This window comes from Sarcophilus harrisii, chromosome 4 (genome assembly GCF_902635505.1).
Source record: "Sarcophilus harrisii chromosome 4, mSarHar1.11, whole genome shotgun sequence".
Lineage (NCBI taxonomy): Eukaryota > Metazoa > Chordata > Mammalia > Dasyuromorphia > Dasyuridae > Sarcophilus > Sarcophilus harrisii.
Genome location: NC_045429.1, coordinates 399,001,001 through 399,013,121, shown reverse-complemented (window position 1 = coordinate 399,013,121; position 12,121 = coordinate 399,001,001). Strand labels below are relative to the sequence as shown.

Sequence of the window (12,121 nt, the reverse complement as noted above, 5' to 3'; positions counted from 1 at the left end):
TTGATCTCCACCAATAAGAGTGGCAATGAGATACTTTCCTTGCCTCTTTTTTCCCCCACTCCTTCTTTCTTCCCCTCTCCCTATGCACTGTTAAAAGTTAATAAATATTACTTCAGCCAATGAACTTCCACATGTTCAGCCACATACATTTTCTCTTTTTCTTCTATTGTCCAAGTAGCATACGATAAAAACCTCTCCCTTTCTCTTCTTCCATTTGTGGGTGAAAGAATGACTTCTAATCTCATTTGATTAAAACAATAATAATAATAATAATAATAATAATAACAATACTTAAAACCAGTAATAAGGAAGGGAGAAAGGAAAAAAGGAAGGCAGGGAGGGAGAGGTAAAGGAAGGAAAGAAGGAAGAAGGGAGAGAGGGAGGGAAGAAGAAAGAGAAGAAGGGAAGGAGAAAGGAAGTTTAGGAGGAAAGAAAGAAAGGAAGGGAGGAAGAAAGAGATGGAGGAAGCAAGGAAAGCAAGTAATACTTTTGTAAATAAAATTAGAGATAAAATATCTATAACAACCAAACCCTGGAAATCACTTTTTGAATCTTTAAAAAACTTTCATCTCCACTTCATCTTCTACTTAAAACTTGCTTTTTACAAATGCCAACATTCAAGATATAATAAAAAAGATTTTTTTCTTATAAGTAATACAGCAGTCCTGAAGCAGTAAGAATTCTCTGCTGCTTTTCATTGCAAGCACATATTTCTTCTTCTTCTTTTTTTGTTTTTAATTTAATAGCCTTTTATTTACAGGTTATATGCATGGGTAACTTTACAGCATTAACAATTGCCAAACCTCTTGTTCCAATTTTTCACCTCTTACCCTCCACCCCCTCCCCTAGATGGCAGGATGACCAGTAGATGTTAAATATATTAAAATATAAATTAGATACACAGTAAGTGTACATGACCAAAACGTTATTTTGCTGTACAAAAAGAATCAGACTCTGAAATATTGTACAATTAGCTTGTGAAGGAAATCAAAAATGCAGGTGTGCATAAATATAGGGATTGGGAATTCAATGTAATGGTTTTTAGTCATCTCCCAGAGTTCTTTTTCTGGGCATAGCTGGTTCAGTTCATTACTGCTCCATTGGAAATGATTTGGTTGATCTCGTTTGCTGAGGATGGCCAGGTCCATCAGAACTGGTCATCATATAGTATTGTTGTTGAAGTATATAATGATCTCCTGGTCCTGCTCATTTCACTCAGCATCAGTTCGTGTAAGTCTCTCCAGGCCTTTCTGAAATCATCCTGTTGGTCATTTCTTACAGAACAGTAATATTCCATAATATTCATATACCACAATTTATTCAGCCATTCTCCAACTGATGGACATCCATTCAGTTTCCAGTTTCTAGCCACTACAAAAAGGGCTGCCACAAACATTTTGGCACATGCAGGTCCCTTTCCCTTCTTTATAATCTCTTTGGGATATAAGCCCAGTAGTAACACTGCTGGATCAAAGCGTATGCACGCAAACACATATTTCAAAGACAGTATGTTTGTTATTGGATAGTCTGGGAACCTAATGACAATTTTTAACATTGTCTGCAGGAAAGTGTATTTTGAGTCCCAAACTAAATGATTTACAAATGAATTTTTAAGACATAGGCTGTTTGAGAGATGTAAATAAAAGGATGGACAACAACTCATTTTGGCAAAGCACTTCTTGATACTATTTACTATGAAACATAACAAAAATGTAAATCAGCAGTATTCAATACTGAGAGAACTAGAGGGAAAATAGGAACAACATTGATGCAATGTTGATGCAACTGTAAATTTATCCAACTACTCTGGAAAACAATTTGGAATTAGCAATCAATCAAACATTTACTAAATGTTTATTATATGCCAAGCAATGTGTTGGGGGGGAGTGGGAAGGCAGAGATAGTCCCTGTCCTGAAGGAGCTTACATACAATCCAGTGAGGGAGACAACCTGAAAACAAATGTATACAAGATGGTCCATATATATAACATAAGAGAAAAGTGGACAGAAGGAAGGTAATGGAATTAACAGGGGCTGGGGAAGATTTTTTTTGGAAGGTAGGACATTAAGACTTAAAGGAATCCAGAGAGGGTCAGTAGTGAGGGCAGAGGAGAACATTTCAGGCATAAGGCACAGCCAGAAAGATGCAAGAAAGATGATTATCTTATTTAGACATTTATGATGCAAAGATCCTGTTCCTGAAAATGGAACTCAATAAAGTTAAAGAAAAAAAGCTAGGTTCAACATATGCCAAAATATTGGTAGCATTGTGGCAATAAAGAAATGGTAACAAAGTGTCAATGGATTAGGAAATGAGTGAATAAATTGATGCAGAATAATAATGAGAACCAGAGGGAAAATATGGCTAAAGTAATGTAACTGAAAAGAACACTATATATTTATAAAATTTCAATATGGGCTGTTAAGAAGAGATGACAAAAATCATTCTTTCAGTCTAAAGCTGGGGGCTATGGATATGAAATTTTGCATATGTTTTAAAAAATGGGAGTGATGGTGATGGTCACTGTTTCAGTTAATTTCTTTATCACAAAAAAAAAAAAAGGTCCGCTGCTTGGAATGGAAGGGGCAATGAGACTTGGAGTTCAGGAAACCAATTGTGACATAAAAACTAAAGGCATTATAATAGTTTCATGTAAGTAAATAAATTACTAGAGAGACAGACTAACCTAGTATATTGAGTCAGTTTCAGAACTAGGAAGAATTGGATTCAAGTACTAATTCTGACACATATAGATTTTGTGATCTTAGGCAAGTCATTTAACCACTTAGTGGTCTGGACAATTTTTGAAGAATATAATTGATAGAAAAGACACTAATTTGCATTGGTAGAAGGAATTTATCTTACAGGGAATTCTCTATACCAAAGAAATAATATGCCCAGGCATTAGCCATGTTAATTTAAAAGAAAAAAACCCCTTCAGGCATTCATCTTTTTTATGTTTCTTGATACCTAAAAACAACAACAATGGGGGAGGGGGGGGGGGAATTGCCATAAAGGTCACTGCATGCCTGAAATACAGTGAGAAATTTATAACAGTTGCCAGGGATTTTAATGCTGAGTATTTTCTTACTACCATATTTTTCTGCCACCTGGAAACAGACACAAGGTATAAACATGTGTATGTTTTCACTAATAATGTTTTACAAATATTTATCAAAAGCTAAGTTTATGTGTATATATATTGCATGTCATCTCAGTCAGGGAGCATAATTGTGCCACAATGGTTCAATGACTATCAGAAATTGAGGGCCTGGGTTCTCCCTGGGCAGCAATGGTAATTACTCACTTAAGAATATACACAACTTATGTAAACAAATTAAAATACTGTCTCATATAAAACAATGGATGAGGGAATCAAGGAGGAACTATTGATATGTATAAGTTTTAGTAATGAGGTGACATTTCAGCTATGCATTAGGCCAAGTACAAAACAAACCATCTTGAGAAAAGATTTCTCTAAATTCTTTTGAACTCAGTTTTCTTCTCCTTTTCCCTATTGTAAACTTAGGCAAGTGCTTGTTATGTCTTCTATAGAAGAATTTCTGAGACTTTTAAAAAGAAGTTGTTTCACAAATACTTAGGGTAAATAAAGCTTTATTTATTTATTTTTGTCATGTGGATATCTGCTTTTCTTTATTAGAAAAGGCACTTTAATTTCAGCTATCCAACTCATGCAAATGGGTATTCTTCCAAAAGTTCATTACTAAGTCTCTTTGCAGCTGATAATGCATTTTCTTATATAAACACCATTATATGTGGTGATTAAGTTTCTAGGTCATCCCACAAAAGCCCATTTAACTCACAAGATAACTAAAATAGACAGCCAGGAGTAATATAAACAGCAGTATTAGAACTTGACATTTATATAGTTCTATAAATTTGGTAAAGTGCTTTATACATATTAGTTCATTTGAGCCTCACAACCTAAATATACCCATCTTAGTTAGATTTTATAGGTGAAAATAACTCTATTTTACAGATGAGGAAAATGAAACTATGAATTTCAGTGACTTACCCATAGCCACATTAGGCTATGATGTATGAGGAGTAGGATTTGAAACTAAGTCTTCTTTCACTTGCTATGTGAATGAAACCTTTTCTGATCTTTGATGGTAAATGTTTAAGAACTGACTAGAATAGGGTAGGGGGTAGACATTATTCACAGGGCATATTTTTAAACTTAATCTGCATTATTAACCTTTTTCTCTATCACTTTAAGCCCAGACAATCAATAAAACAATAAATCCTGATCTATGGTTGTTGATTTCTTAGGGATGAGGGCTCACACTGAAAAACAATTACCTCTTGCAAGTTCCAACTGGCCCTAGCACATCTTTGTGTATACATAATACTTGTAGAAATATGTGCATTTTTACAACATTATCCCTTGCACTCACTTCTGTTTCGACTTTTCCCTTCCCTCCCTCCACCCCCTCCCCTAGATGGCAGGCAATCTTATACATGTTAAATATGTTATAGTATATCCTAAATACAATATATATGTGCAGAACTGAACAGTTCTCTTGTTGCACAGGAAGAATTGGATTCAGAAGGTAAAAACAACCTGAGAAGAAAAACAAAAACGCAAACAGTTCATACTCATTTCCCAGTGTTCCTTCTCTGGGTGTAGCTGATTCTGGAAGACAGATATTATTTCATTTCTTTTTCTTTATATCCTCAGTACCTAAATTTAAGCTAGCATATAACCAACATTTACTAAGTGCTTATTGGTTGGTTACTAATTAAGTCTTGAACTCTACCCATTGAACCAAATTGACTTTCCAAAATCTAACAAGCAAGTGTAAACATGATTTCAAGAGGAGTTTGAGTCCTGAGTTCCATCTCAGGATGCCAGGGATCCTGGCACTAGGATGAACGGTACAATAGTTCCACTGTTCATTGCCTTGGACTGACCACCTCTAGAGTGCTCCATTCAGTTCTGGGCAGTAAGAGAAATGTGTTCCATACTCCTCCCTAAATAATTACAGAAGGCCTATACTTGGTAATTGAGTCATCCAGAGGTCTAAACTGGAAGTGAGCAAAGTCTGGACATTTCTAACTAATCAATCCATTAAAGGCATCAGAATAGATGCTAACAACCTGGTTAATCACAAGAGGAAGGAATGGAAGGCTTCTAGGCATTGCCTGAAATGAAGTGAGGCTATATAGGAAGTATACTGAGATTGGCCGAAGAAACTCCCCTATATTCTAGGTTATGCATAAAATAGCAAGCTAAGAACTCAAGCAGTATTAGAATGCAGTAGAACTAATTAGGAATCTCTTTGAGGAAAAAGGAGAATGAAGGATGAATAGAAAGCTTGGAAAAAATAGTCTCCTTTCCAGTCTCATTATATGAACCTCAAGGGGTGAGGGAATTTGGATTTCTTATCAGTCTTCTAGGAATGGCTACATTGGGAGTTAGGGACAAACAAGGTGTAGTGAGGAAAGGTAGCTTCAAAACTCTAGGAGCCTACCAGAAAGCACCACCATATCCAAGAGAAACTCATAAATGCCCTTTGAAGGGAAGAAAAGGTGGTGAGAAAGGAATATATTGGGAGAAAGGGAAAGGGTGAAAGGAGGGGAAGAATAAATGGAGAGTAAGTACAATCAGCAATAGTAATTGTAAAAAAATTTTTTTGATTCTATCAGAGAAACTTGCTTTAATTTTTTTTTTTTACAATTACTATTGCTAATTGTACTTCCCCCCATTTATTCTCCCTTTCCTTTCTATATCCCTAATGAATAAGTATATTATTTCCTATTTGAGCCAATTTTCATGAGTAAAGTTCATTTATTCCCCCTTTTCTCCTCCTCTTCTCCTTCACTATAAAAACTTGTTCTTGCCTCTTTTTTATGGCAGATAATTTGCACCATTCCACTTCTCTCTTTCCCTTTCTCCCAATATATTCCTCTCTCACCTTCTAATTTCATTTTTTTCGAATTTCATCATTTTTTAAAAAAAGATATTATCTCTTCATATTCAAGGCACACCCATGCCTTTTGTCTATTTATACTCCTTCTAGTTGCCATAATAATGAGAAGTTCTGAGTTACAAATATCATCCTGCCATGTAGGAATGCAAAACAAATAAACCCTATTAAGTCCTTTATGATAGCACTTTCCTACTCAGGCTATTTCAAAGCAATAGCTTGTCAGTTTTTAGTACTGGTTTTCATTTTAATATAAACTTTCCTCTATAATTTGATACAACTGAGATGCTCTCATTGTGACCTTTAATGGCTCTTTGAAACATGACTTTCCCAAACTAACAACTTCGGCAAGATCTCTAGCAGTCCCTAATGAGTGCTCAACAAGAATTACATATTTTGCCTCTTTCCATGCTATGATATAACATTAAAAACACAACAAAATGCCACGTGTATGGCATGAAATACAGCAGTCAACTGACAGAACCTGCTAAAGTTGAGGAAGCTAATTCAGTCACATAATTTGGTCAAACTTGGAAGTTCTGTTAGTTCAGTGTCAACAGAAGCATGCATATATGATCACTTTAGTCACAAAATTCAACCATATTTAAATTGTCTTAAACAATTAAGACAACATAAAAAGTTGTAGAGAGACAGATATAAATTTCAAGTAAGAAAACTTCATAAAAATTACAACTATCCAAAACCAAGATGGACTGTCCCAGAAAGCTCTTAGTTTTCCTCTCCACTTTCAAGCATCCTGGATATGCAATAGAAGACATTCTTGTTCAGATACACTTTACATGAAAAGGCTTCTGAGGTCTCTTCCAACTCAGAGATTCTATGATTAAATTACTTTCTACTCAGAGCTAACAAAACTATTTTACTCCTATTTTATTTGTTTTCTTTGCAAAGAATGATCAACTTTGGACTGAGAATGAGAAACCAAAAATAAATAGCTAACAAGGATTTTAAATCTAAGATAAGAAAAGGAACAGAAAGAGCCAACTTCTAATACTTTCAAAGAATCCAAATCATCAAGCCAAAATGAACTGAAAGAAATGCAAGTGTGATTACTGAGTCATTGTCAGTGATCGCTGAAAATCATGAAAATTAGGAAAAGTAACATAGGATTAAAGAATGATAAATTTTTTTTTAGGGGAAAGAAAGTTTGTAAAATATCGTTCTGCTATAACAATGGTAGTGCCGAGGGTTTTACAGATACTATCTCATTTGATCCTCATATGGCATGCATATACTTCTTAGCTCTTGTTTTGTATACCCATCAAAATAAATATTAGATCCAAGATCCTGATTAATTTAATCACTTCTTATTACTATGAGAAACTGATTGCTTCTTCATTTAAATTTCCTTCATAAAATATTCTGCTGCTGTTACATACTTATATCCATTTGTCAACTGACTCTAAAATGAACAATGAGATAAAGTTAACCTACAAAAGTAGTAAAACTCAGGTTTGAATTCACAGTCCTTGATAATCCTTTAAAATAATTCAGGGCTTATTTTGTTTAAGACTGGGTAATAGTTGATAATGAGCTATGATAAATAATACTTGCGTCACAATTTTAACTTTCCAAATCACTGGTTCTATTGTATCACAATTTGTACTGGCTATAATCTCCACCAATGTCTTAGGAATGGGGAATTCTGATTAATCAAGTAAACTGGTTAATAATGAATTAAAACCCTTTAAACACATAATTTAACTTCTTGCTATAGTCCAAGTTTGCATGAGTCATAGTATCCTAAATCCCTATTAGTAACTGCCAAAGTTAAAATTTAACACATGCATAAAATTAATTAAGAGTCCTCCACTCCTAGACCCCATGGACTATTTATTTAAAATAACAGCAAACTACTGTCTTAATTACTTTAGAGTAGCATAAGTGCCAATGCTTATCATGGTATAGCTGTAACTCTATAAATATTCTCCAGAAGAATGCCCTCAGAGAAGAAATTATACAGTTTCAGTATTAAGACTCTCTAGTTCAACGTTTTGAGTGATTACTATAGTTTATAAATTATTTGAGGGCAGGAGTAAAGGTTGATATTATCTCCTTCTAGCATTTATCACAGTGTAATTAATAAAAGTTTGCTGAATGAATGAAGAAAAGTACCACTTATATCCTCAGTCTCACAGGTAGTCTTACAAGGATAACATCAGTTCAATTTCTTTCTCTTCTTAACTTCACTCCAAACTTCTAAAAAAAAAAAAATGCAGGCAAGTACAAATAGTATATTATCCAAAAAAAAGCTACATCTTCTTGACTACTTTGCGATAGATCTCTTTCTCTTGAATAAATTACATTCTTATACTGACATACTCCAATCATAAGTAGTCATTCTATAATATGTCTTAGATTGTATCTATCTCTTTGCATTAAGGTTGCATTCACCTCCTTGTACTAATGTTTCTTGGCCCTTTTGTTTAATATATCAGATAAAATATTTGCAAAATGTGAAATGGACAATAGCCACATGAGGCCTTTAAAAAGTCTTGACTCACTTTCAATTATTATTTTCTGAGAATTACTAAATAACTGCTTTACTGTTGTTCTTTTTTTAATATCTCTTCTGTTTCCCCATAGCATCCATTTTTATTGTGGGTATTTCTCTACTTTCCCTCTCAAATTTGAGTTTTAACTCTCTTGGGTAATTCAGTGTGTCTCCTGCCAAGACTTCTTCCTTGTTTTCATAAAATACACCCTAGTCTTAGATCTAATCTGAAATTTAACTTTGATCATGAAATGTGACTTTGATTCTGGTAACATAAGCAAGATACAGTCTGGAAAACCACATATTATCATTTTGAAGCTGATTAATTTATTCAACAACTATATTTCCTCAGTTCAAAGTATTGTGCTAGGGAATTATAAAGATAAGAATAAAGGAGGTCCTAGCCTGTGAGGATTTTACAATTTGGCAAGAGAATGACACCCAATTAAAAGTCAATGAATATTTATATAAGATCAATATGTACAAGATACTTGGCTTAGTATTGGAGAAACCCAAAATAAGTAATAAAATCAATAGATGAGGAAACAAATAAATAAATTAATAAACATTCACTGACATCAATGAGCTTAAACTGGAATGTATAGATACAGAAATAACAATTTTAAAGTGCTTTGAGAATTGAAAGGAGAGTTAGAGGTTTTTCTGGCTACCAGAAAATATCAGAGAAATTGTCAGGAAGGAATTGATGTCTGAACTGAACTTGGAAATATGGATAGGAGATTAGACTACAAGTTTAACAAAATGAGATGAGGTTAAGAGTTGGAAAGCTTTGAATGTCAAGCTAAGGTATAAGTAGTATATTGGAAAACTTCCAGGCTTTCACGAAGGTTCTCAAGAAGTGAACAGACATTATCAGAGCTATTCTATAGTATGGTTTATTTGGATTGACATTAATCGATTAAGCCGGCAATTCAAAAGTTTTCTAAAATATTGTTCTTCAACTAAGGAAAGTCAAAGGACTCCTCCTCTGCAAATGTGGTTCCTCCCCCTCCCCCTCATTTTTCAATTTCCCAGATCAAGACCTATATTCGTGAAGCCTTACTATCAATGATTGTACCTTCATTTGGAAATTAAACAGTAGCATTTATAGTTCACATATACATGATAAGTAAACTATTTTGGCAACACAGATCTTAAGACCTTTGAAAACAAAAACTATCTTGAGTATTTCTTTAGATCTTCTACAAATTTGGTCACACCGCTTTATGCTCAATATTTATATATTCATTGAAATTTAAACAGAGGGACAGCTTAAAAGTCTGCAAACAGTCACTCCATTACTGTGATGCTTTGTCCAACATTACTGAATCTTGAGCCTTGACAAATGTTTCATTTCAACCAAAAGCTAGCATTATATTCAACCCTAGATACACTAAGTGGCAATATGAAGGAAAACAGAAACCAACCAGTCTCTGTATAATTTAAACATGATGTGTATTCAAATTTAAGGCTGATTAATTTATTCAGCAACTTATTAAACTAAATTGCCCCATGAGATCAGAGACCTGAGAGGCTTGCTATATCACTTTTCACATTTGAACTTTAAATGATTCTGATTTTTTTCTCCCTTAGAGATTAGTTTTAATGGAAAGGTAAAGTAGAATATTGTGACATTCTATTTAAAGAACCTAATGATCCTAAGGGCATATGACAGCAAGAAGAAAAATACAGTATTGGATGTTTCCTTTTTCATTTAATTTAGAAACAGAGTATCTTGAACAATACAATCAAGGCCTTAGGAACAAAATGATGTGGGCTGAGATACCCCTTGCCGTCTAAAAGTTTACAATCTCATTCTTTGAGGCAATTCAGGCTACAGAATTAAATCAAGAACCAGCTGGTCCACTTACCCACCTCCCTTCACAATCCTGCACATAAAGGGTTGGTTATAATTAAGTTCATTTTTCCAGACCTCAATGTAACATTTAACTGCTGCAAAAGCAGTAGTAATTAATACATTGTTTTAATCTCAACCCACTGCCTCCACTGACAGAAACTTGATCGAAGCTGGAGTTTCATTCACGGCTCCCCCCCCCATCCAAGTTTTTCTTTTTTCTTTTTTTTTTTAAAGAAAGAATACTTATCAGTGAAAAACAGACAAGCAGGTTAAGTAAGCATTTACTTTTAATAATCCTTGGGGGCATGATGCTTGAGGATTCAAGAGACACGCCTTTGCTCTTAAAAGAATGTGTGGAAACTAGTTTTCAATCGTATCTCTTTTTTCCATAAGTTATATCTTTGAATCTTATTTCTATTTGAATCCCTTTCTATTCCCTCCAGGCTGGTGGTGGATAGGACAGGGATCCCTTCCGCAGGGATCTATGTGTAAAGCGAGGGCTTTTATTCTCAGTTTCTAAGTTAAAAAAAAAAAAATCTAAATCAATTAGAAACCCAGACGGGAGCCCTCTAAGCCTCAGGCTCTCTCCGAAATCTCGGGGCAGAAGGAAAAGGAAGGAAGCAAGTGGGGCAAGGGCAGAGTCTGCCAGCATCTAACCACCTTGCCCAGGCAGGGCACGATCTAGTCTGGCCAGGAGGTGGAGAAGGGGGAAGTGTCGAGGATGCCATGCCGGGACTGAACTTTCCTTTCTAGATCCCAGTCCGACAGCAAAACTTTGCAGTCTTGGAAAGCGAGACACTCATAAACACAGATGGTCAAAGTGCGGAGAAAGCTGAAGCTGAGAATTGAAAGCCCAGCTGTTTGGCTCTAGGCTTCAAACTTCTCTCCGGACAAAGGCTCGGAGGCTTGCAAAAAGCCTATGTTAGATACAATCGGAGAAGGAAAAGAGAAGGAGGAAGACACGGAAGACGAGGAGGAGGAGGAAGAAAAGGAGGAGAAAAAGAGGCTGAGGAGACCCCCACCCACCCTTCGCGTCCCTCCCCTTCGCCCCCCCGCCCCCCATTTCCTGGCAGGACCAGACAGTGGGCAGGGCCCACTGACAACCTCGGTGGCAGCTCTAGAAGAGGAGTTGGGATGGTTCCCCCCGGGCGCGCCCCCACAGCTGCCGCCGCCCTCACCTTGCTGAAGACCTCCAGGTCATCCTCGTCCTCATCTAGGTCCAGCACCTCGGGATGTAGCAGCACTGCCCCACGACCACCGCGGGGGCTCTCCCCACTGCCGCTGCCCGCCCCTCCGCCGCCGCCTCCCGCTCCGCCCGGGGGCCCTGGGGAGAAGGGCTGAGGTACCCAGCTCTCTCCGTCCATCCCGGCCGTGTGTGAGCCCTGCCGGCCGCTCGGGCAGCTTCGACTCCCCCGAGCTTGCCCATTGGCTCGGCGCACATCCTCCGCCTCCCCTCCCCGTCCTCTCCCAGCCCCTGGGCCCGCCGCGCTGCGCAGAAGCGGAACTACCGGGCTGAAAGCCCTGCTACGCGGCGCGGAGGTTGAGCCAGGGTTGCGCTGCGCTAGGCTGGGCTGGGCTGGGCTGGGCTGGGCTCTGAGCCACCGCTGTCACGCTCTGGGAACACCACTGGAGAGGCACTACGCAATCCGGGGTCAGTGGGAGACGGAGAGCCCCAGGAAAAGTAAAGCCGCGCAGGCCCCTAACTGGGATAGAGAGCCCCCCCTTTTCCCTAACTGCTCCTCGGAAAAAAGATCAGGCTTGGAGGCTAGGAAGGGATCGCGAAGGACCTCCAGTGT

The 12,121-nt window shown here is 37.1% G+C and overlaps 1 protein-coding gene across 3 annotated transcripts in view; it reads right to left on the bottom strand.

Moving 5' to 3' along the window:
* Nucleotides 1–11,732, bottom strand: part of SNX7 (sorting nexin 7) — a 128,488-nt gene extending 116,756 nt beyond the window's left edge. Inside the window, exon 1 of one of the 3 annotated variants that reach the window (XM_031967125.1) lies at nucleotides 11,504–11,732. In XM_031967125.1, the coding sequence (XP_031822985.1) occupies nucleotides 11,504–11,689 (186 nt within the window). In that variant the 5' untranslated portion in view covers nucleotides 11,690–11,732. The remainder of the gene's footprint in view (nucleotides 1–11,503) is intronic. The other 2 variants (XM_031967126.1, XM_003769678.4) reach the window with 2 other exon arrangements.
* Between the last annotated feature and the right edge of the window lie 389 nt (nucleotides 11,733–12,121).